At 36.3% G+C, this 26,107-nt stretch overlaps 4 protein-coding genes across 6 annotated transcripts; 3 read left to right on the forward strand and 1 right to left on the reverse strand.

Annotated features, from left to right (window-relative positions):
• Positions 1-261: 261 nt before the first annotated feature.
• On the forward strand, positions 262-7,803 carry LOC104226938 (AP-3 complex subunit mu). Its single transcript, XM_009779047.2, has 8 exons — positions 262-463; positions 607-706; positions 1,715-1,825; positions 2,732-2,821; positions 3,838-4,085; positions 5,748-5,957; positions 6,765-6,972; positions 7,266-7,803. Exons 1-8 carry the CDS (start codon positions 429-431, stop codon positions 7,509-7,511), a joined length of 1,248 nt encoding a protein of 415 aa, XP_009777349.1. The 5' UTR covers positions 262-428; the 3' UTR covers positions 7,512-7,803.
• A 3,025-nt stretch (positions 7,804-10,828) lies between these two features.
• LOC104226937 (alkaline/neutral invertase A, mitochondrial) lies at positions 10,829-16,276 on the forward strand. The gene is made up of 6 exons (XM_009779046.2): positions 10,829-11,799; positions 12,594-12,753; positions 13,349-13,560; positions 14,109-14,602; positions 14,718-14,766; positions 15,572-16,276. Exons 1-6 carry the CDS (start codon positions 11,044-11,046, stop codon positions 15,896-15,898), a joined length of 1,998 nt encoding a protein of 665 aa, XP_009777348.1. The 5' UTR covers positions 10,829-11,043; the 3' UTR covers positions 15,899-16,276.
• Positions 16,277-16,959: 683 nt separating this feature from the next.
• LOC104226936 (putative pentatricopeptide repeat-containing protein At1g56570) lies at positions 16,960-20,260 on the forward strand. The gene is made up of 2 exons (XM_009779044.2): positions 16,960-17,815; positions 18,202-20,260. Exons 1-2 carry the CDS (start codon positions 17,201-17,203, stop codon positions 19,411-19,413), a joined length of 1,827 nt encoding a protein of 608 aa, XP_009777346.1. The 5' UTR covers positions 16,960-17,200; the 3' UTR covers positions 19,414-20,260.
• A 210-nt stretch (positions 20,261-20,470) lies between these two features.
• On the reverse strand, positions 20,471-24,742 carry LOC104226934 (pentatricopeptide repeat-containing protein At3g62890-like). 3 transcript variants are annotated; one of them, XM_009779042.2, is made up of 4 exons: positions 21,892-24,742; positions 21,694-21,791; positions 21,439-21,565; positions 20,471-21,129 (listed from the first exon to the last, which is right to left on the reverse strand). In XM_009779042.2, exon 1 carries the CDS (start codon positions 24,487-24,489, stop codon positions 22,102-22,104), a length of 2,388 nt encoding a protein of 795 aa, XP_009777344.1. In that variant the 5' UTR covers positions 24,490-24,742; the 3' UTR covers positions 20,471-21,129; positions 21,439-21,565; positions 21,694-21,791; positions 21,892-22,101. The 3 variants fall into 3 exon arrangements, with proteins under 3 accessions (XP_009777344.1, XP_009777342.1, XP_070024082.1); XM_009779040.2 differs by having other exon boundaries at positions 21,439-21,582; XM_070167981.1 differs by lacking the exon at positions 20,471-21,129 and having other exon boundaries at positions 21,335-21,582.
• Positions 24,743-26,107: the final 1,365 nt, after the last annotated feature.

Here is a 26,107-nt window from a genome sequence, read left to right on the forward strand (position 1 = left end):
TAACCGGATGAACAATGTTGTTCGTTGACCGGGTTTGACCGATCCGGTTAACCGGTGGTCAAAATGTGAACGGACCAAACCCTCCTACACCCTTAACTCAGCCCCCTTCTACCGGTCCGGTCCGGTTCCGATTTTAACCGATCTGGACCGGTTCGGAATCGGGCTGATCCGACCCGTTTAACACCCTTACCCGTAGTTATATGTCAAATGAGATAAAGAAAAATGATTTAACTTCCAATTGGGGAGGTGTGTGTAAATTCAGAAAGCCATAGGTGCGATTTTTATTTTTTCCTTATTCCTATTAAGAACAACAAATAAATAACGTATGAGAGAGAGAGAGCTCAATTAGGGGGAATAGAATTGAGAAGAGAAAGTGTGAGTGAGAACGCAGCTGGGACAAATTGGTTACAACTCTATTTCAGAAAGTTATGTTGCAATGCATTTTTCTGCTCTCGGATTCTGGGTATCCCTTCTTCTATCATTTTCTTTTTATAAATTTCGTTGAAATCAAACTCATATTCATAGGACTTGAAAAAGAGTAAATTTGTATTTATTTGGATATCGAATCACTGAAAGTTTGATCTGCTTAATTCACTGTGAATGTAGGGAGGTGATGCTAGAAAAACAGCTGACCGGCCACCGGGTTGACAGGTCAATTTGTTCCTGGTTTTGGGATCAGTTAATTGCTCAAGGCGACTCTTTCAAGGTAGGCACATTAGAGTAATTATTCCAAATGTTAAAGTTAAGTACCTTGGGTCTATTATTTAGGGGATGGGGAGATTGATTTTAATGTCACACATCTTATTGGGGCGGGATGGATGAAACGGAGACTCGGGTGTTTTGTGTGACAATAAGGTGCCACCGAAACTTAAAGGTAAGTTCTACATAATGGTGGTCAGACCGACGATGTTGTACTCATGTCCAGAAGATGAAGGTAGTAGAGATGAGGAGGTTGAGATGGATGTGCGGGCACACCAGGTTAGATAGGATTAGAAATGGGGTTATTCACGACAAGGTGGGTGTGGCCCCTATTGAGGACAAGATGCGGGAAGCGCGACTTAGGTGGTTTGGTCATGTGAAGAGGAGCACAGACACCCCGGTGAGGAGGTGTGAGAGGTTGACATTAGAGGGCATACGGAGAGGTAGAGGTTGGCCAAAGAAGAGGTGGGGAGGGGTGATTAGGCAAGACATGGCGCAGCTTCAGCTGACCGAGGACATGATCCTTGATAGGAAGATATGGAGGTCGAGTATTAGGGTAGTAGAGTAGGTAGTCTAGAGTGTTCATAACAGTAGTATTGGCACGCAATCTCGCCTTCTGTTGGTAGTAGGTTTTTATGACTAACTGTTATTTTCTTTCATTGTTGATCACCTTACTATCTTGTTATTTTTATTATGCTTTTATATGGCTTTTTGGTGCTGTCCCTTCTTGTCTATATTTTCATTAATGTGGTACTTATGCTTTCCTAAGTCGAGGGTCTATTGTAAACAACCTCTCTATCCTCATAAGGTAGGGGTAAGGTCTGCGTACACACTACCCTCCCCAGACCCCACTGGTGTGGGATAATACTGGGTATGTTGTTGTTGTGAAAGTTAAATTGCTATATAATCATGGTATTGGGAAAATCAAGATGCTTGATCTTTTTGAGTTTGCATAACATTGTATATTTGCTTGTTCAAGTTTGAAGGTTTTGTTGTGTCTTTTGGCTTGTTACAGCATTTACCAGTAATTGCTTCACCAACCCATTACCTTTTCCAAGTTAATCGTGAAGGTGTTACATTCTTGGCTTGTACCCAAGTGGAAATGCCACCTTTAATGGCTATCGAGGTAAATGCACTTGTTGATTTCAGTTCTTGCTTGGTTATTATGTTGTTACTGCTAGATTGCATCTCTTCTTGAATAAGATTATGACACAAGATTGGTTTAATGAAAATGTTTTCGAACTATCAAACAATTGACTGGAATTCGTTTAGAGCAATATGTCTCATTCATAGGTGTAATGCCTGATAGCATGATGGCTGGACAGCTGGGGCGGACACGTTGTAAATTCTCAGTTAGAAACTTGAACATCCTAGGGGAAACTACTGCTTTCAATGAGTATATGAAAATTTCCTGTTTGATGAGTATGTCCTGAGGATATTGAAGGGATTTGAGCTAAAAAAGGAGACTTCTGGCCCTAGGGCCTTGGTTCAGTGATACGGATGTAACATTGGATGTCTAGATAGAGTGCACATCACAATTTTGAACCCTACTATTAACGAGGAGCTTGATTTTTAAGTGAAAGTAGGATAGCGGGGCAGGCCCGTACTCTCCCTTGTTTTATGCCAGACATGCTTTTGCATCAGAGTTTACTGCAAGATTAATGTTTGCTGTCACTAAAGTTGGTATGCCCTATGTGTTTGACAAAAAATTGGCATCAGAGAGTATCTTATTTTCTAAGTTCTTCTTTTGATAAGTTTTTTCTTCCATGCCTCTGCCGTATTTTCTGGGCTTTTTTAAAGGTAAAATGATTCGAAGTGTAAGACTAAAAACGGAAAAAAGAAAAAAAGCTATATTGGAAGTCCTTACCTGGAAGTTAAATTTTTACTGCCAACTGATACATTCAATTGATATGGTGAAGTTCTAGTTCCGATTATTGTATTCGGTGAAAGCAGGGAGGCTAAATTCTACTTATTAACCATATCGTCTCTGCAAATAATGACTTTATTGATCATTTGACTATTTACTTTCTAGTTCCTGTGCAGAGTAGCTGATGTCCTGACAGAATATCTTGGAGGGTTGAACGAAGATCTGATAAAGGATAATTTTGTAATTGTATATGAGGTATTTGACATCTTCAAGCTCTTTTTTGGAATATTTTCTGCAAAATATCTTTTGTTAAGGAAAAACAATTATTTTAAGAAGTTTACTATGATGCTAATCGGTTTATGTTGAATATTCTTTAAACCGTTAAACTAAGAAGTTGTTAAAAAAACTGTTTTAAAGTTGCATAACAATATATTTTCTGATTACAATTTAAAAAAATGTACCTTCTGATTTGAACTCTGTTGTTCTTTCTTTCATTTTATTTTTATTTTTTTCCTACTAAGTGCTTATCCACTATTTCCAGATTGCAATGAAATATTGTCCGTTAGCTTAAACTGTTGAAACAGTCATGTACAAGTTTTGTGTTACTGTTAACCAGCGCAAAACTTGTTGGATTTTGGTCAAAAATTACATTGTGATGAGATGTAAATCCTGGCCAAGGTTACCAGCATGCCAACCATCGCTGCAACTGTAGAGGCTTTTACCATGACATCTATAGATGCACAAAAGAGCCAGTTCTCCTCTTTGAGAAGTCCACGGGAGCAAAACCACTGCCAGATTCTGGCTTGTAAAGATACCTAAAATGCTTTTCCATTTCATTTTAGTCGAAATGCAACACTGCAAAACTTTGGCTAATTTCAAATGCCCAAAACCTGATGCAAGACATTCCATTTATTGAGGCTTGAATACCAGCACTAGAGAACACTGCAAAAACAGTTGTAGAATTTGGTTTCCTGACTTGATCCTTATTAAGGTGCTAGATCAGTTCATCTGTAAACATGGTGATTTTGCAGTACTGAAGACTAACTAGAGAGAAGCTAAAGTTGATATCTGATTTGGAATATAAACAGGTGGTTGATTTAGGCTCCTCTGGCTACTTCAACTAAAGGAGAGAGTACTAAAATTTGTATGGACACAAAATCAGAAAGTTTTTCTCTTCCCAAGTGTCCCGTTAAGATTTCCTTCTACACAATGATTAGATTCTGATGGACTTCAAGTTAACTATGGTCTTCCTACATTTGTTTGATTTGCAGCTTTTGGATGAGATGATAGACAATGGTTTCCCTCTTACTACAGAACCTAATATACTGAGGGAGATGATAGCTCCTCCAAATATCGTAAGCAAAGTGTTGAGTGTTGTAACTGGTAACACTTCCAACATGAGCAACACACTTCCAGGCGCAACAGGATCTTGTGTTCCTTGGAGAAAAACAGACCTGAAGCATACAAGCAATGAAGTTTATGTCGATCTAGTTGAAGAAATGGATGCAATTATAAATAGGTAATATCTGATTATTACATAACCTCCATTTGCTGCTCCTTATTTCTCATTATTGTGATAATATCTTCAAAGTTTTAAAGTTATCATTGAAGTTCTCTTGTTTGACATAATGTGACCCATCGCATCACAAGAAGTGTAGGTAAAGATAGTAATATGCTATTTTAAAGCAATACAGGGTGTAACCTAGAGGTTAAGATTCCACATAAAACCATCTAGAGGTTAAGATCTTAAAAAATTGTGGGAAAGCTGCTACGAGTTAATTTTGAAAGTATACTTTGTGCATTATATGTTACATTTGAACTACTTCCTCTATTTCAATTTATACCATAATCTTTCTATTTTGGGATATCTCAATATGTACCACACTTTTACATTATTATATTATGCAATTTTCAAGATCTCAAATTCATTTAGCCAATCATTTTTTTCGAGAAAAAGTATCACTTAACCAATCAAATTTTTTCTTTGGTGTCATTTTTCTATTAAAGTAATTTTTCAACTACGATTTAATATTTTATTCCACTACGACAAATATGATATGTCTGTAAAATTAACGTTTTGAAGACATGCCCAATCAAGTGGTACCACATAAATTAGGATGGAGATTAAAAAAGATTATTAGAAGGTACCTGGTTTCCGCTTGTTCCCTTTCAGGTCCATCAAAAGGTTAAAATCATTACTTATCCCAGAAGGAGGGTAACTCTTACTAGCTGTGTCTTCTACTGAGAGATGCTGCTTCTCTTGAATCGTATAACTGTAGTAAAAAGGGATATTACCAGCTTTCTTCATCTTAGAGATATGGTTTAAGAATCAAAAGCTCCAACTATGTTGCGCTTACTTTTAGGTTCCTCTTGGCATGTAAGCTTAGTTATCTGCGTTGTGCATATAGTTGAAACTATTTTTATGTGGAATCAGTAGGAACTTTAGAGTTAATATCTGCTTTTGGAACATACAAAGGTATGCATTCGTGATCCAGTAAAGATGTTTTTGTGCACCACTGCAAAGGGCTCTTCAATTGAATTTGGCAGCATCACTTGAGATTTGAAGTGCATTATAGTATACACACTCACGCAGATATATACGTGTTTGCAACTTTGCCAAAGTATGTAAAGTGGCATTCCTTTTACTGTATTGATGACCAAATGTCTTAGCTTTCAAGCTGCTAGATCGTAAAAATGAACTCTTAGATTTCGTTTGGAAGTCGAGAAAGTTGCTAAAATTATGTTTCTTGAGAAGATTGCAGTGAAGTAAAATAAAGGACAAGGGTATTATTTCCTTGGGTGTTTCTTTGAAAGGAAAAGGAAATTCCTTTTCTTTTATGTCCTCTGATTTTTGCAGAACATTTGAGAAGTTTCTAACCCTTTTCTTGACAAACCATCCTCCATATCAAGCACACAAAAACTGCAAAAAGCTTAACTTGCGGGCACTTTCCGTTCCCTCTCATGGGCAACAAATTGATTCCATTTCCTTTTTCACTCATGAATATGAGACTGCCAGATAATGGATTGTTTTTCTATCTTTTGGCTACTAAGTTTGAAGAGGGTTGACCCTTGGATGTCCGCAACATCTTTTGCTTATTTGGGTTTATATGCTTGAACCGGGGTTTACAGGAATAGTCAACTACTCAAGGCTTCTCATTCTATTTTTTTTTATGCTTCTCAGAGACGGGATTCTGGTGAAATGTGAGGTCTGTGGCGAAGTTCAAGTGAATTCTCATCTTTCTGGTCTTCCTGATCTTACCCTTTCATTTGCAAATCCTTCCATCTTGAATGATGTGAGATTCCATCCTTGTGTTCGGCTGCGAGCGTGGGAATCAAACCAAATTCTGTCTTTTGTTCCTCCTGATGGACAGTTTAAGCTCATGAGCTACAGGTTTGTGTTGTTAATAATTGGCATTGCCTTCATTCATGAGTAAAATTTTATAGTTTGGCTTTACCTAAAGAATGTTCTAATCTTCTGTTTACACTTAGAATGTACTTGCACATGTATAGAGTTACTACTCTTTATCCCCTCTAATATTGAAACCCATGACATTAACCCCTCCATCTTTGGCAGGATGTTCCAGAACCCCTCCCCGCAGCTCCCTCCAAATAATGAAAGTTGAACTGTTAATAAATGCATAATGAAAGTTGAACTGTTCATAAATGAACTCCATGCACAGAAAGAAAAGCTTGTCTCTTTTTTCTCAACCACTGCTCCCTCCGTTTCAAAAAGAACGAACCTTTTCCGAGTACGAGGGTCGAATTGACTAATTTTCGGTGTGAATTTGCATAGGTTTTTTTAAAAATTTTGAAATAAAATTGACATATTTAGAAATTACGTAAAAAAATACTATAAGTCACAATAGTTTAACGATTCAAAATATTTAAAAAGTATTTGCAAAAATGTGGTCAAAGAAAACCTTGTTTGACTTCCCAAATAATAATAGGTTCATTTTTTTTCAAACGGAGGGAGTATTTATTATAAGATGTATCCATAAACAGTGACAGTTAGTCCATTGTTGATGAGGTTATGGGCAGATCGTGAACTACGAGGTGCATAGCACAAACATGAAAAACAGGAAAATTTACCTGTTTGCAGTATTTACCATAGGCAAAGTGCATTAAAGAATTCACTTGTTTGCTGTTTTTACCTTCTCTTGGTAATCTTCTGTTTTCCCCTCTAAAATATCCAATGCAGAATAAAGAAGTTGAAGAGTACCCCTATATATGTAAAGCCACAAATTACTTCAGACTCAGGGACATGTCGTATTAGCTTGCTAGTTGGGATTCGCAATGATCCTGGGAAGGCAATTGATGATATAAGCGTGCAATTTCTACTGCCCCCTCGTGTTTTATCTGCAGACCTTACATCAAATTATGGAACAGTAAACATCCTTTCCAATAAGGTATTTGGTACTTCATCTCATTCTCAGAGTTGGCTTATTCTTGGTGCCTTTTCTTAATGGAAGTATAAATGTTATTACCTGCAGTTGATTAAGAATAACTGAGTAAAGATATTTTCTACACTAGTCAGTTCTAACTGTACTGTAAAATGACAAAAAACTTGGAAATGGATGGTAAACTTAGTTTTTTTCTTCTTTTTTCTTCTTTTTTCAGGCTGACTCCATTTTTGTATTATGTGATAGGATCTAATCTATCTTGTTTAGTTGGATCCTGACACATTGCTTTATTAGTGCAGACCTGCACTTGGTCCATCGGCCGGATGCCGAAAGATAAAACTCCTTCAATGACTGGAACGTTAGTGTTGGAAACCGGTTTAGAGCGGCTTCATGTATTCCCTACATTTCTTGTGGAATTCAAAATAATGGGTGTTGCGCTCTCAGGTTTGAAAATAGAAAAACTTGATTTCAAGAATCTACCTTCACGACCTTATAAAGGTTTTCGAGCTCTAACCAAGGCTGGGGAATATGAAGTCAGGTCATAATTGTTACAGTTTCTTGAATATGAAATTCTGAATATGAAGTAGGTGTTGAACAGTTCTTTTTGTATGATGGATACCAGTATTAGAATTTCTCTTACATGATTTTTTTAATCCAATCTGGAAAAAGTATCTTGCTATTTCAGAAAGAGATTTGTCTGTAAATTACTTTCTTTTTGTAAACTAGATTCTACCACTTGGATTTTTTGTCTGGTTGTATTGAATATCCCCCTTATTTTAGGCCAAAATTTGTACCTGGAGAAAAGTGAATTTTTAATCATTTGGATTTCCCTTGCCATCTCCTGTTTTTTCTTTTTGGTGCCAATCAAGCATCAAATAATTCATCAGAGGGGGGATGATTTCCCAACTTTGTTATGTGGTTACTGATTAAAAGGGGCTGATAAATGTGTGAGCTAGCAGGAATTGTTGGAAGCTTTGTCTAGATCTCAGAGGACACATTATTCAAAATTAACATCACTTCTTTAGAATTTGAAAGATTTAGTTGTAGTATAGCCCGTTTGGCCAAGCTTCTAAAATCGGCTTATTTTGAGAAGTGTTTTTTTCAAAAGTACTTTTTAAAAAAGTGCTTTTGGTGAGAAGCAGTTTGTGTTTGGCTAATTAATTTGAAAAACACTTTTGAGCAGTATTTAGTGTTTGGCCAAGCTTTTGAAAACTGATTCTAAGTGTATTTTTCTAAAGTGTTTTTGGAGAGAAGCTATTTTTTTCTGCTTCTGCTTCTCCTCAAAAGCACTTTTTTTCCTTCCATAAGCTTGGCTTCAGAGGGACAATTCGTGGAGCAATTAAAGGGGGGAGGCAGCCTAGTGCACTAAAATCTCGCTATGTGCGGGGTTCGGGGAATGATCGGATCATATGGATCTATATTGTACACAACCTTACCTTGCATTTCTGCAAGAGGCTATTTTCACGGATTGAACCCGTGACTTCCTAATCACATGACATCAACTTTACCAGCTACGCCAAGACTTCCCTTCAATTTGTGGAGCAATTGCTTATGATTTTATCTGGAATTATCCATCACTTTAATAAATGGTATGTCCTATTGAGAGAGAGAGATATTGTTTGTGGAAACTCCTTTAAAGGGACAGCTCTCTCTCCTGAAGCAAGGTGCTATCAAACCTTTGACATGTTGTTTTACAATCAGATTATATATATTGAAAGAAAGTAAAAGAGGAAGATCGAAGTATGATAAAAGAACACGTTTTGTTAAAAAACTTCAACTTGCGAGTTGCCTCACAAATGGATTTACTCCAAACGCGTTGTCCAAGTTGCATGGCGTGACATGAGAAAGAAAATGTGCAAAAAGAGAACAAAAAAGCACCAACTCATGGTTGGAAAATGAAAGCTAGAGAGATATTTGCCAATACAAATGGATTAACTTCAAAAAGTGCTATGCACGATTTAGCAAAAACTCATCCAATTTTACCCATTTTCTCATTGTTGCAAATTATGAGAGGACATGAATTGAATTCCTTTATGGGCCATAGTATTGTCTTTGTGGATAACAATGCTAATGGTGGGCACTAATCTATTTTTGTTGAAGTCGATTCTTCCCTACATTGCTTTTGTTGTACATGTCATGTCTTGGAAGGGCTATATTTTTTTCACACATTTTTTACACCATTGTAATTTTGATGGAACGTTTCTTGCATACGTGGCGAGACTGTATTTGCTTGGAGATTTTTTTCTCCCATTTTAAAAAGAAGGCGATCGAAAATTACTTATTTACAGGTCACCAATTCTTATCTCAAATCTCCAAGTAATGCAAATTGTGAGAAAGTGTACAATTTTGCAACTTGCTTTTAGATTTGACAGTTTGTTGCAACGTGGAAAATTCTAAAGTCAGATCCTTACCTTTTTCCTTCCTTAAATTTGACAGTTTCTTTCTAAAGTCATACCACTAACGCGTTTGGACATAAAAATTGCAGTAATTTTTTAAAAAAAATATATTCGAATTTAAGTTGAAAAATAATATTTAAAATTTAAAATTATGTTTGGATATATATATTTCATTTGAAAAAATATTGCCATTTGTGGGGTGGGAAAGAAATTTTTTTGAAAATTTTGAAAACATGGTCAAACCCACTTTTTGATTTTAAAAAAACTCATTTTCGAAAAACTTTCTTGGACAAACACATTTTTTTTTAAAAAAGTTATGGACAAAGGGGGCCTAAATTGAGTTCTAAGTGGAATAGAAAAATACTATATGCGGTTCACTTTTTCTTTTTCTTTCTAATATATGTGGATTTCATTTGCATTATTTCATTAAAGAGAGATGAATTAACTTTGCTAAACTGATACAAAACTATCTGAAAAAGAAAAATTAATACTCCCTCTTGTACATAAAAAGTGACTATTTTACCTTTTTATTTTGGTTCAAAATAAGTGCTCATTTACATAATCAAAAAATAATTATTTTTGTATTTCCAAAATTTACCTTTATTTACATATTCCACTGTGTCAAGGTAACAATTCGTTAATGTTAATTTAGTGAATACATCTTTTTTTCTCGTATTTTCTTAATGAGTATGTTAAAGATGAAATTGTCACTTATTTTAAATCGGAGTGAGTATAAAGCAAGAAAATAAATTTTATCGTTTGAAAACATAGTCTTCGTCTAAATTGAATGTTTTAACTTTCTTTTTGAAAGATGAATTAATGCTTTAGTAGCAAAGAAAGTCGAAAGTTGGTTAATCTGTTAGCTGCAAGGTACTATAAAATTTCCATATTTATATACAACTATTTCTTAGAAATTAATAAAGTAATAAAGGTTCTTGCTAGGTCTACAAGTACTATAAATTTGGCTACAAGGTTCTTTGTTTTTGTTTTTCTTTCTTTACATGGGATTGCCAATGCTTTGTTAGTTCTCATATATGTGTACAAATTATAATTCTGGAAAATGACATAGGCACATAGCCAAGTGCTTCACGACATCTTATTGTATCAGAATATAAATGAATATTTGGACTTAACCATGTTTCTTATCTTTTCTTAGGGATGATCTTTTGGCCTTTATTCTCCAAAACTAGCAAGAATTAATACAAAAAAAAATGAATATGACCTTATTATTGCTATTTTTCGTACAACAAATGCTCCAAAAAATAAAACAAAAATCCCACTTATAATGAACGACTCCTTTTTTCATCCGGCGAGATTAAAAGGAATATATTTGTTCTACTATTTGTTGCTTTTTAAAACCGTTTTTCTTGTGGACGAAAAAGAAAAATAGAAAATATAACTTCTTTCATCACAAGGCAGGCCTCCGTCTATAAATGACGCTGTGCACCAGAATCAGAAATAGTCATTCCCACTTTCCATAGATCTTCAAACTTCACAAACTAATTATTGCATTTCCCTATTTTTTCTGTTTTATCTTATCCCAAAATTTTCTCATTTCCCTATATGTGTGCAGATCCAAATATTACTATTCATCACAAGAATCTATTCATTCCACATTCCATTACATTATAAACAAACTTTTTGCCTACTTTTTATTTACCAGATTTTGGATAATTTTGCTATGAAATCAATGAATTTGATAACTATGAAGCCTTGTTGTCGAATTCTAATCGCAACTAAGAGCAATTCCTTTTTGGGTCTTCCATTCAAGAAGGCACATAATTCATTCAGCACAAATTCGTCGAATTTTCGTTTGAATTTGAGGCAAAAATCTGATTTTTACAGCTACCCAATTCGTATTTTGGGCTCTGGAAGGATTATCAATGGGAAGCAGAAGTTGTTGTGTGTGCCAAATTCATGTTGGGGTCAATCTAGGGTTTTCTCAGGCCCAATTGGGGCCTCAAAGAGAGGGTTCCATGCTATTGCTAGTGTTGCATCGGACTTTAGGAATTATTCAACTTCTGTTGAAACTCGTGTTAATGACAAGAACTTTGAGAGGATTTATGTGCAAGGAGGTTTGAATGTGAAGCCATTGGTAGTGGAAAAGATTGATTTAGATGAACATGCTGCTGGAGTTGATGGTGAACGTGTGAAAAATGATGAGAGCGTGAAAGAAGAGGGTGAGGGGCAAGTGGAGGTTCGGGGCGGGGAGGAGTCAGAGGCGGTGAAGGAGGCATGGAAGTTGTTGGAGAATGCTGTGGTTACATATTGTGGGAGCCCTATAGGGACTCTTGCTGCTAATGATCCTAATGATAAGTTGCCATTGAATTATGATCAAGTCTTTATTAGGGATTTTATCCCATCTGCGCTTGCTTTTTTGCTCAAGGGGGATAAAGACATTGTTAAGAATTTCCTACTTCACACCCTGCAACTGCAGGTAATCTTTAATTTTAAGTGTTTCGTGATATCATTTCCTTTGAAAATTTATTGCTTATGGTCTTATGATTGCCTTTTGTCTGTCTGAAAAAATGAGCTGCTTCTACCAATTGGAATGTTAAATTTTTAATGATGGAAACATTTTGCAAATGGTTTCATTTGGAAAAATAGAATGCCTATTGGATAGGCTAGTTGTGGTAGCTTTAGATTCACATAATTGTGATTGCTTAAAACGCATTTGCCTACTTCCAAGAATAAAACACAAGAAAAGTCTACCTGCACCAGTGGTATTTAATTAGTACTTAGAAATGATAATGCTTTCTCTTTTTTTGGAGAGAGGGTTGGGAGCCTGGCTGAACTTTTTTTTTCCTTCCAAATACTCAATGCAATTGTGAGCTAGGGACCAGATAGGATTTGCTTTTCTGATATTTTTCTTTGACTCCTTATTTGGTGGAGAATTAATCTTTTAGGAAGGAGTCTCATGATTATTTTGTATTTGACAATATGTCCTTCATTTGGTAGCGTCAGCATGAGATGATAACCTTTTTCTTGACTTCTTAGAGACAGGTCCTTTTTAAGCCTACAAAGAAATTAGTTTCTTAAATTGTTACTTTCATAATGAGATCTTTCGTTGATGCTTCATCTATAGATTTAGTCAAAAACAAATGATTGAAGAAACTTTGTTTGGTTGCATTCATGTTTTTCATTCTTACTTTCTGTGTGTATTAATAGATCTTGGTCTAGGTTATTGATTTACTGTAAAATAATTGACTGCTGTCGGTTTCTGTAATATAGAGTTGGGAGAAAACTGTGGACTGTTACAGTCCAGGGCAAGGGTTGATGCCTGCAAGTTTTAAAGTTAGAACAGTGCCCCTTGATGATAACAAATATGAAGAAGTTCTAGACCCAGATTTTGGGGAGTCAGCTATTGGCCGCGTAGCACCTGTTGATTCAGGTAAGTGTTTATTTTTGTTGAATACTAAGTCCCTTAATGGCTGGTTATTCAGGGGAGAATTCAAACTTATTGTTTATTAACCAGTGATCGAACATTTGGGAACTGTTATTTACTTTTTGATCAGTTGAAGAAAAAGTAGCCTTAACAAGAGGAAATCTTTTCTCACATTTTCGCTTACCATAGGAAATACGCACAACTTTTCCAAGTAGACCAATAAACTGTTAACTGTTTGTACATATTTACAAAAATGGAAAGTGGATGCCAATATGGACTGGACCAAAATAGTAAATTGTTCGTTGAATGTAAGAAGAGAGTATTAATTCTTACCTTCCTTAAAAGAAAATGTAAGAAGATAGTATCTAGATTCTATTCACCATAGGTGTTTATCAGTAGTTAAGGGGAAGTATTTCACGGTTATAGTAAATTGTTTTATTTCCTTTTAGACATCCTCTAGAAAAACTAAATGCTCAAAGAATATCAGGAGAGGAGGGTAAGGGAAGAAATACATCAGTAAAGAGACCAGCTCAGAAGTTTTGTCACTTTATTTCCATCCGGTAAATGGACGTTGAAAGATCTAAAACTGCGACTTTTTCAGGCTTGTGGTGGATTATCTTGTTGAGAGCTTATGGGAAGATCACCGGTGACTATGGATTACAAGAAAGAGTGGATGTACAGACTGGCATAAAGCTGATATTGAACCTGTGTCTGTCTGATGGGTTTGATATGTTTCCTTCTTTGCTAGTCACTGATGGTTCCTGCATGATAGATAGGCGTATGGGTATTCATGGACATCCGCTTGAGATTCAAGTAAGTTGAATTTGCTAAATTCTTCTTTGAATGTTACAAGTGGCAGTCAGTTCCTTTTTTAGTTTTTAATATACATTTCAAGTTCATCTTGTGAGTCTTTCCTTAACCTGGTATGCTGACATTGGTGAATTAGGATATTACAGTGAATTAGATTGGTTATAGATGAGGTCTATGAACTTTTGGAGGGATACTTGGAACTTGATCTGTCCTTAATTTACATTGTAGAGAGAATGACATAAGCTTAATATTTTTACTTTATATTGACAAGTGTAGGATTTGACCCCACTTATGGGATTTTACTGGGTTATTGTTGTTGTTGTTGTTGTATTGACAAGTGTAGGATCACTAGTGCAAAGGACCCTCCACCTGCAGCAATGAGGTTAGGGGTTTAGGGGGGTGGCTTTACCATATCACAGATAATAAGGATAATAATTTATTCTATATATTTGTGTTGCACATGTTAAGGAAGTGATCTGAGATGCTATCGTTGTTTCCTTCTGTGATTCTCTCTTTGATCTTTTCTGGGCTTGACATGTTTGATGTTGCAGGCTTTATTTTACTCAGCACTTAGGTGTTCCCGCGAGATGCTCTCTCTGGATGAAGGATCCAAGAATTTGGTGAATGCCATAAACAACCGACTTAGTGCATTGTCATTTCATATTAGAGAATATTATTGGGTTGATATGAAGAAGATCAATGAAATATACCGATATAAGACAGAGGAGTATTCCACTGACGCCACTAACAAATTTAACATCTACCCTGAACAAATCCCTCACTGGTTGATGGACTGGATCCCTGAGGAAGGTGGTTATCTTATTGGCAATTTACAGCCTGCCCACATGGACTTTAGATTCTTCACACTTGGAAATCTGTGGTCCATTGTGTCATCTTTGGGTACCCCAAAACAGAATGAGGCGATCCTGAATCTGATTGAAGCAAAATGGGACGATATTGTGGGTTCTATGCCCCTTAAAATATGTTACCCTGCTCTGGAGAATGAAGAGTGGCGTATAATCACTGGTAGTGACCCTAAGAACACGTGAGTTTTCCATAAATCTCTCTCTATATATATATATATGTGTGTGTGTGTGTGTTTCTCTCTGTGTGTGTGTGTTATCTACGGGTTACTAAGCTGTCCAGTTTGACTGTTGCAGACCTTGGTCATATCATAACGGGGGTTCTTGGCCAACTCTTCTCTGGCAGGTAAGGCCACATTCTGTACTTTTGGTCGATTGATGGTTTTCTCTTCCTTAATGATCCTTCTTTCTTCCCGACATCAGAATTTGAAATGATTTTATGTATTATATTCAATCAATTTGACAAGTTTCTTTGGATACAAGTTCCACTGAAGTCACTTGGCTGCTTTCCCTGAAATATTGTGATTATACCCCCCTCCCCAACACCCCCCCCCCCAAAAAAAAGAAGAAGAAGGAACTGTGACTGTAGTGCATTATTAGTTTATCTCTTTCTGCATGTATTTATTTTGTCTTTGGAGGCTGAGCAATATTTCAATAACCGTTATACATGTTTTTTATCTTTTAGTTAAAATTGCGGTGTCCTGGATAAATTGGTAAGTAAAACAGTGATCTTAGTGTATTTCTAGTAAATTGAACCACTGAATTATATGGAAAGCCCAAAATTTCCATAACACAGTCTGAAGAACCATATTATATTTATTGAAAGAAAAGAAAGACCCAGATTAAGAGTTTTCTCTCGCCCTTTCTATCCCTCCTTTTGATTTAATTAAGATGATGTAGCCGCTGAATGCTGAATTTAAAATGACTGAAATCTATAACGATTATTCGTAAATGCATGTGGGACTAGTGCAGAAATCCGTAATGCTTTACACATTTTCTCCTTACTGTACGTTGCATAGTTTTGATCAGTTGGTTTTCTTGAATTGATGCTTAAGATGATAAACTAATGTTGGCTAAAAGTTATCCTAATAAACGACGCTACTTGCTCTCAGCTTTACTGTTTCATGATGTTGCTCTTTCTCTTCTTTCAGTTCACGCTGGCATGTATCAAGATGAATAGGACTGATCTAGCTAAGAAGGCAGTTGATTTAGCTGAGAAAAGGCTTCGGGTGGATCAGTGGCCTGAATATTACGATACAAGGTACGGCAAGTTTACGGGAAAACAAGCCCGGCTGTACCAAACATGGACTATAGCTGGTTTTCTGACATCTAAAATGCTATTGGAAAATCCAGAGATGGCTTCATTGCTATTCTGGGAAGAAGATTATGATCTTCTTGAGATTTGTGTCTGTGCTCTTAAGAAATCTGGAAGGAAAAAGTGCTCACGCGGTGCTGCCAAGTCTCAGATCCTTGTATGAGTTAACCATCATTCTTTCAGAGGTTAACACATTCTACATGTACAGGAAATAGTTAGGATTAGGGTATCACACCCCTTGGGGTGCAGCCCTTTCCCGGACCCTGCATGAATGCGGGATGCTTCGTGCACCGGGCTACCCTTTTAAGGGTATGTCTAGAGGGTTTTTCAACCTCTAGACTTAACAGCAGGATTTTTTATTTTTCACACAGCATTATGGAATTACCATTGATTTGTAAGCCAGTTAATTGTAATAGTTCATCAACTTAGGAAATGAAACTAAATTTCCTTGAAGGCCTTCATAACAGGCATCTTCCGGAATTAATCTGTATATATATACTATATACTCATATAATACTATGATGATTGGCATGTTTGTATTTGTCTCATATAATCTGTGTAAAGATGTATAGGGACGCATTTTTATGATTTATCTCGTCTTTATGAATAATATTTGGTCACTTTTTCTTTGCCGTATATATATGAGGGGTCCTTTGGTCTTAATATTAGCTTATTATTTGTCTTTAGTATGTATGGTTATAATGTGGTTCGATGTTGGAGAAATTCTTAAAAGAATAGTTGATCAGCGAAATGAGTATTATAAGGAAGTCCTAAGGAAAATGTAAGGAGTTAAACTTTGTAAAGGAGTAAAAACAAAGACGACTAATGTAAATGGGGTGGAAAAAGCAAAGCTGTTTGCATTTTGCAGCCCTGATTTGTTTTTGTGATTTGAAATCATATCTTAATATTTTTAATAATTTACACTGTAATCTCTTTATTTCCTTACAAAATAATAAAATCATTCTTTATCTCAAATTATCCATGAAGGTAAAACAAGAAAATATGAAGAAGTAAAAAGAAATGCTGCAAATAAAAAAGAGGAGTGTTAAACAAGTAGCTTTCTAATTAAAATTAGTTTTCAAATTAGCATCCACCTCACTATCTTTCGACAAAATTAACTCTTGTTATTTTAAAATCGCTGAACTTAGAATTGATTACTTAAATCCATTATCTCTCATAGGAAGCCAAGTAGTCATGCCAAATAACCTAAAATATCGAGGTAAAAATTTATCTGTCAAATTTGTTTTCTTAGTAACTAGTCATAAGTTCACTAGTCACTACCATTTGAAAAATTAGCTTCTACTGATCACTAATTTGAATAAAAAAAGTTCTTGGGACGCGGAGAAGGAGAGAATACCAGTTGAGTTTATTCATTTATGCATAAATGAATCAAAGATTCCTTCCTTCTGTAATCTTAAGCACATTCATTAAACCGATTTGTTTAGTCATAAACTATGTTTAAGCAATGAATGCAAGAAAACTAGTGTTTCAAACTCATTGTACTCAAATTCCTCAAACTATCCGAAACTCTCTTCTTTGTGCTGGAACCAATCCACCCTCTTCAAACCCGCCATTTTTACCAAAGCCTCCTTCTGTCTTGGCCACTGGCCTTCTCAAATCGTATTTTGAAAGGGGTCTAATTCGAGAAGCACGTACACTGTTCGATGAAATGCCTGAAAGAGACGTTGTTGCTTGGACGACTATGATATCTGGGTACACTTCATGTAATCACCATGCACGTGCTTGGCTGGTTTTCTGTGAGATGATGAGGTATACGGATGTGCGCCCCAATGAGTTCACCTTTTCTAGCACGTTGAAGGCTTGTAAAGGGATCAATTCGTCCTCTCGTGGAGCTTTGATTCATGGTTTGGTTCTTAAGCAAGGCATGAGTGTAAGTATTTATGTTGCGAATGCGCTCTTGGATGTCTATGCTACGTGTTGTGTTAATATGGATGAAGCATCTGCGGTTTTTCATGAAATTAGAGTGAAAAATGATGTGTCTTGGACTACCTTAATCGCGGGATATACTCATCGTGGTGACGGCTATATGGGGCTTAAAGTTTTTAGAAGAATGTTACTGGTACGTATTTAGATATTTTCTTGCAAAAGGCCAGCTGATGCACATACGAAATGGTGTTTTTTTTGTTATCGCTTGAATTCACCTGTTGTAGAAAAATGCTAGATTGTATCATATTCAATTAAGTGCTACTTGCAGCAAGTCCTTTGTGACTCGAAATTGTAGTGGATCTAGTACTGCATGTAGCTTAATTTGAAAGCTACTTCTTAAAGTTTGAAAATGTGAAACTCAAAAACATGTAAATCATTGCTTGGTCTGTATGTAGGTTTTGTTGCATGATCAGTGAAAGTCTTACGTAGTTGCTTCAATAAAAATAAGTTGCTAACATAATACAAAAGGAAATTTTAATTCTGACCTTTCATCCTTTTTTTGTGTGTTTGGATGGACAGGAAGAGGGTGTATCAAACCCATTTAGCTTTTCAATAGCGGTTAGAGCTTGTGCCTCCGTCCATTCATGTACATACGGGAAGCAACTTCATGCTGCAATCATCAAGCATGGCTTGGACTTTAATCTACCTGTAATGAATTCTATTTTAGATATGTATTGTAGGTGTAGTAGCTTAAATGATGCAAAGCAATGCTTCCGTGAAATGACTCAAAGGGATTCAATCACGTGGAACACTTTGATTGCTGGGTACGAGAAGTCTGATCCATACGAGTCTATCAGCATATACTCGAGTATGGAGTCTGAAGGTCTTAGCCCCAACTGCTTCACATTTTCCAGCGTTGTAGCAGCTGTGGCCAATTTGGCAGTTTTGAGTTGTGGAGAGCAGATTCTTGGAAGAATCATAAAGAGAGGCCTTGGCGGGAACTTGGAGTTGGACAATGCCTTAATAGATATGTATGCAAAGTCTGGAAATATTGCAAGTGCACGTAGAATTTTTGATAAAATGCCCAAGAAAAATCTGGTTTCGTGGACCTCAATGATGATTGGTTATGGAAGCCATGGTTATGGAAATGAAGCTGTTGACTTCTTTGAAGAGATGGTTAAATTTAGAGTCAGGCCAGATAGGATAGCTTTTGTGGCAGTTTTAAATGCATGTAGCCACGCTGGGCTTGTAGATAAAGGTTTAAGGTATTTTATCTCAATGGTTGGTGATTACGACATAGCTCCAGATCAGGAGATTTTTGGGTGTTTAGTAGATTTGCTAGGACGTGCTGGAAGAGTTGAGGAGGCTTTTAAGTTGATAGAGAGTATGCCATTTGATCCTGATGAATCTGTTTGGGGAGCATTCCTAGGAGCATGTAAAGCCCACAATCTTCCAGATTTGGGCAAACTGGCCATGAGAAAGGTGTTGGCTTTGAAGCCGAAAATTGCAGGAACCTATGTGATTTTGTCAAATATCTATGCAGCTGACGGTAAATGGGGTGACTCTGCGAAAATGAGGAAGTTGATGAGAAGGGTGGCTACTAAGAAAGAGGCTGGGAGAAGTTCAGTAGAGATAAAGAATCAGAACTATAGTTTTGTTGCTGGAGATAAGATGGGTTCACATATGGATTGCGTTTATGAAGTTGTAAATATCCTGGTCGAACATATGAGTGACGTACCATATATTCCTGATTTTGACTTCTTTATACATGATTCTGAAGATGGAACTTGAAAAGTAACAGCACTGAGGTTTAACGGGACTTCGTTGTTGTATTTGTTAATGTATTTATTCTTTGGAGGGGCAGCGGAATTCAGTTAGAAGCAAAGTAAGATAGATTCGTTTTTTCCACAAGGCATATCACATTCTATGCAAGAAGAGATTTTATTAAACACGATCTTGATTATACCCAACTTGGAGTCTAGTGGATTTTCAGTCTTCTAAAATGCTCTTGGAACAAGCGAGGGGACATTGTTATCATGGGAAGAACCCTGTGATCTTCTTGAAATTCATTTATGTGCTCTTTACTTTGTCTGGAAGGAAAAATAACTCAGTACTAAACATGACTAGAGTGGATATGATACAAGACATTTTCGTGGGAAAGTAAGCTCGATTGCTCAAGTAAATCCAGTAGATCTTCTGACTTATAAAAGGTTCTTGGAAGATCCAGCGATGAGTACATTGTTATTATGGGAAGAACAATATGATCCTTAGAGACTTGTCTTCGAGCTCTTTGAGATTTCTGGAAGGAAAAATTGCACAAGTGGTTGCTAAGTCTCAGATTCGTTTACTAAATGACCATTGTTTAGGAGGTGAAACACATTCTACTTACATGTCAAACTGGTTAAGATTGGTTAAATATAGGGGTGGCAAAATGGTTAAAGGAAAAGTTAACCACCCATATTATCCACTAAAAAATGGGTTGGATAATGAACTTTTTAAAAATGGGTCAAATATGGATAAGAATCATATTATCCATTTAGAAAATGGATAACCAATGAGATACCAATGGATAACCAGTTGGTCTATCTTTTACATTTGTAAAGCTTCAATTTGGGGGTTCCTCAAGTTAGGGAGATTAAGAATTCTCCCAAAAGTGATCATATGCAAGAATTCATGGATAATATGGTTACCCATATTATCTACGGTTAACCCGTTTTTTATCCGCATTAAATATGGGTCAGGTCGAATAATTGATCCATTTTTTCATTACCTGTTTTTGACCAGAACCATACCTGACCCGACTCGCACGTTTGCCACTCCTAGTTAAATATTTCTCTGGGGGGTATTGTCGAATTTCTACTGTTTGAGCTAGTCAGTTGCAATAGCTCATTGACTTGAGGAAAAAATGTATGTCACGACATAATTTCAAGCACCAGTGAACGTAGTAATGAAATGTGGCTGATCCCAGGTTGGTGCCCACGAGTGACAATCTCTGTGAAATCAGAGGCAGAACAGATGATTCTATGCTAGATAGCTAGTGCTTAAGCGGAGTTAACAGAGATTTGGCTGATTAAGCAGGCAGATACGTCCAGTTTGAACGCGATTCTCCAAATTGATAGAATACATGATACCACTACAAAAATGGAGCAAAATATCAAAATTACAAGCTTACGGTCATGGAAACCTTCGTGATGCTTTGCAGATGAGATGCTACTTTATCTAGAGCACATGTTGTGGTTCTGAGTTTAAGAATATTATGGTACATGGCAGTTTTACAAGATTGCTGGTACATTCGGTTCATGTTTCTCCACCAAGAGCCCCAACCCATTTGCTTCCCCCATATAGCATAAATTTCTTCGCTTATTCATTAACCACTACAAAAATTCTTCAACGTACTGCAAAAATAGCACAGAGATGTCACCCTAATTCAGTATGCCGAATAAATGAACTGCCTCTGGTTGTCTCTCACATTGTGTGTAAGGAAATATTCCATTATTTGTCCATCAACTGTAAAGATACCAGGAAAACAAATAGGGTCAATTCTTTTTCAGCTACTGACAACCTTAAATTGTTACAAAAATTGCACCGCAAGAACTATACGAGTGGAATGCGGAAAAGTTACTCCTAGTTCAAGAACTTGAGTAACCAAAAGAACTTGCATTGTTATATAGAACAGACTACTCATCCATCTCTTCTGTGAACGAATTGCTAGTAAATTAAGCTAGCATTGATTATCCAAATTGATATAGACATGTATATAGTAATGTTGTATAGGTTTAAAACCAATACAGCAGTAACATCCAAAATCTTATTAACCTGTTCAGCTTCAATAGATCTTCAAGAACGAGGTAGATGCTGATTAAATACATAAAGAAGCTCCTTCTAGAGCCTGTAATGGCCAAGCTCCCAATGCACTCTGGGTAGCAGCCTTTGGTACCTACATCTGAATCGGTGCCAAATCTGAATTTGAGTGCATAATTAGATACTTCAGACTTAATTCAACTACTGCAATGCAATCTTACTATATCAGGGTGCAGTTGTGACTACAACATAGCAACAATGTACAAATACCTGGTAGACTGAGTGACCAAAATTTTCAATTTTGACTACGAGCTCCTTTTATGCTATAGATCAAAATCCAGTCAGCAAAGATGTTCAAGGAGCACAATCTGAAATATGTGAAGGAGATCTTGATAAGAGATGACGAGAACTCGAGCAGAGTGAAAACTTAAGAAGCTTTAAATCCAAAAGTAGCATCAGAGCGCTTGCCTTACTGTCCATATCCATGGTAAAAGTCAGTTTGCCCAGAATGTAGATTGAAATGCAATGCATGTATTCCAATTTGGGAGACGATGGCCTAATGAGCCTACGCACAGTTCATACATGAACGGCAGCCAGTTAATGTTGCAAGGAAGATTTAGGCAATCAAGTTAAACAACCTTCATAATAGTTCCCTATGGCCCAACAACCGAGAATTAGTTACCAAAATTCCATACAGGAACAAGACCCATCCTTAAAATGGTGAAAGCGATGGCGATCCCTAATCACAATCTCGCGATTAAAAGCTTTAGATATTAGTTTTGCTGCTGTATGACAATCACTACATATTCGTAAGTTCTTTATAATTCTTATTGGAGTTGGAGGAGTGATAGAAATGAGCCCATAAGCAATTGCAAGCTTTTCACTATGTCTAAACAGGGTACTTTCTTTTTCTTCCTCGTCAATATCAAGTAAAACCTCATCTGTGCCTGGTGCATAGCCCATTATTTTCAATCGCTTTTCCATTTCAGCCAACATTGTTTCGATTTCATTTATCTGGGGATGAGACTTGTCTCCTGCCAAGAATTCCTGAACAGCACCATTTGATTCAATCATACTGCAGCCAGGAACTTTAACGACTCCCTGCCGCGACATTGCTCCTCTAATATCCAGAACACTGTCCCAATTACCTTTTGAGGCAAATATGTTGGACAATAACACATGAAATCCATCATGATCTGGCTGAAGTTCAATGAGCTTCCTTCCAACCCTCTCCCCTATTTCACTATTACCGTGTTTTCTGCAAGCTCCAAGAAGAGCACCCCAAGTGGCAACATCAGGAGCCATAGGCATACTGTCAATAAGCGTCTCAGCTTCTTTCAGCAACCCTGCACGTCCAAGTAGATCAACCATGCATCCGTAGTGCTTGATATTAGGTTCAACATTGTAATATCTGGTCATACTATCAAAGTAGGAACGACCCTCGTCTACCAGGCCCATATGTCGACAGGCACCAAGAATTGCCACAAAAGTAACCTCATTAGGGGTTACACCACATTCCTTCATTTCCTGAGACACTGCTAGTGACTTCTCCACCTGCCCATTCATGGCCAATCCAAGAATTAAAGCATTCCATGAAGAAACCCCTTTTTCTTCCATTCCATTGAAGACTTCCAATGCATTCTCCACACAACCACATTTCAAGTACATGTCAACAAGAGTTGTACCGAGAATGATATTCACTTTGAGCCCATTCTTTCTTATGTAAGCATGGATCCATTTTCCTTGATCAAGGGCAGACAAGTGAGTGCAAGCCGAAAGAACACTAACCAAAGTAGTTTCGTCAGGCTTATTGTCCTCATGCAGCATCTCCTGAAACAATGCTAGAGTTTCCGAGAAATAATCATGTTGCGCATAACCAGATATCATCGTAGTCCATGACACAACATCCTTCTCAGGCATGCAATCGAATAATTCTCTAGCCTTCTCCAGAGAGCCACATTTCAAGTAGCCAGAGATCATTGAGTTCCAAGATATCTGGTCCAAATGACTACTCGTATCAAACAATATTTGTGCAGCCGTTACATCTCCACAAGTGGAGTACATATGAATTAAAGCATTTTGAAGGTTGACATAAGATTCAAAACCAACTCTGATAACCAATCCATGTACTGATTCTCCTGTCTGAACAACCAACAAGTGTGCACACGCAGATAGCACACTTATCACAACCACCTCATCTATGGAAGTGCCATTAGCACACATTTGCATAAATAAATCCAAAGCTTGTTTGTACATCCCATGTTGCTCATAACAAGATATCAAAGCAGTCCAAGAAACCACATCTTTTTCCTTCATTTCATCCAATAATTGACAAGCCTCAGTCATCCTACCAGATCTACCCAAGAGTACAATCATAGAATTGGATGCAATAACATTCTTCATAGGCATCTTATCAAAAATTACTTTTGCCTCTTCAACATTTCCAACCTGTACATAACCTGCCAGTATCGAATTCCACGAAACCGAGTCCAGCACAGGACTTTCATCAAACAGCTTTCTTGCATCAACCATGTTTTCACAAACAGCATACATGTGAATCAAAGTGTTCTTAACATAAACATCCGATGTGAATGCCGTTTTAATAACATGATTATGAAACTCTTTTCCCTCTATTTCCGACAATCTAACTGTGCTGGCTTGAACCAGAAGCGGAAACGTATAATTATCAATACATACATCATTCTTCAACATTGATTTATACAAAAGGATTGTATTTTGAGGCTGGTTTTGCTGTAAATAAGCTCTCATCATGGTATTACAAATAAATCCATTTGGATTTTCGATGTAATCAAAGATTTTATGAGAGTAATTAACGTGAATGAAAAGGGAGTCAGTAGAAAATTTGAGAATCCTGCTTGCAGCATATGTATCTTTGATGAACCCAGTGGAGATAATCTGAGAAAGAATTTGCCCAAAATGCTTGGAATTTTGGCATTTTAGCAGAAGACCCTCCAAGATTGAGAGGTTTATGGTTGTTTTTGAGGTGGGTTTTTGAACAAGATTTGACTTGAAGGGTGAAAGAGCACATACCTTTGTCCAATTCATATACTTATGTCCTTGTTTGAAAATGTGAGTAAAGTAATGAAGGAGCTAAGAGATGTTGCCGGAGCACTGGCTTCCGATAATCGAGAATTCTGTTTGGGTTTTTGTGGTTTGTTTTCGCGCCTTTCTTGTTTTCTTGTTATGGGGAAAAGGGGGCTATAGTGTATTTTAAATTGCATTCAGGTGCATCAATTTTTGGTGGTGATATTTCAATCCCCTCAATTTCTCCTATGTTTGAAACAAATTTATACCTCAAGGTTTTTGTTCCTTTTTTCCCTCCTCCTTTTCGTCATCTTAACTTATATAATTTATCTTTATTTAAAACCTAATAAATATAGAATTCAAATAAATTACTAATAAATATTTTAGTTTCAAGATATTAGAGTAATATTAATTTAGATGTTTATTATACAAATTAGATAAATTATTTCTTCATAAAGCACGCTCTAAAAGCGGCTCAAGCCCAAATGACCTACCCAACCTATTCCACGTTGGGCTGGTTATTAACCTGCCTATTTATTGAACCCAACTCATCTTGACTCAACTTATTTTAACTCATTTAAAGTTTGGTTGACTTTTAGCCTAAATTGATTCATAAATAACTTTGCTAAAATATCCTAGCAATAACACTTTTTGTTTGATTTGTTATATATAACCATAACAAAAGAAAAAAAGTCTTATTTAGTAATTAAACAATTCATAAAAAAAATAACACATATTAATTTAAGTCGGTAAGAGTTGGGCGGGGCTTTGACCCAAATTTTAGTGTAAAAATTGTGTGGAATAGCCACTTTTTAAAGTGGTATTTACTTTTTATCCAGCATTTTTAATGCTTAGCAACAGTAGCCACTAGTCTATTAAAATTAATATGAAAAGACTGTGTTACTCTTTCTTCTATCTCCTTCATGTTAGGGAAAAGAACTGTACCGGAAGGATTTTCTTCTTAGTGTTTCTTGGTGCACCATTTAACGAGATGATTGCTCTTCGAGGGCTAATTCCTTTTTACTTAACTATAAATCAGAGGCTACCATATTTAAATAACACATTAGATTTGATTCATACGATGAGGTTTCTTGATGGCTGAATTGATTTTGTGTTGATGAATTTTGTGTTGTATGATTTTGATAGAGTTTTGAGGCCTGGTGGGCTTTTATGGATTGGTAGCTTTTTCTGTTTGAAGAAGAATTGAATGATTATTTAGAAGCATTCAAGATTCTGAGGTATAAGCAACAAAATGGCTTGTTGTTCCTAAACTGGATAAAGATGAACATTTTGTGTTCTTTTCTGCAATCCTAGAACAAAAAACTTTAGAAAATAAACTTTTTGAGTTTTATTTATTTTTCTTTTTCTTTGGTTAGGTTCTGTAGTCTTTTATTTTTTTTAATTGTTTCTTTTTGTTATTAGCTTTCTGTTGTGTAATTTGATATTAATCTTATATGTAAATTGTAATTATTATTTTATTTTTTTGTGAAAAAATACAAATAACGTTTGGTTTTCTGCTACGTTATGGATCCTTAACTTACAGTTACAAGTTCAAAAGTTAAGGACATTTGGTCCTGAACTTTGAGTTCCAAGTTCAAAAGTTAAGGACACTTGGTCCTGAACTTAGACTAACAAGCTC

Source organism: Nicotiana sylvestris, chromosome 1 (assembly GCF_000393655.2).
Source record: "Nicotiana sylvestris chromosome 1, ASM39365v2, whole genome shotgun sequence".
Classification (NCBI taxonomy): Eukaryota; Viridiplantae; Streptophyta; class Magnoliopsida; order Solanales; family Solanaceae; genus Nicotiana; species Nicotiana sylvestris.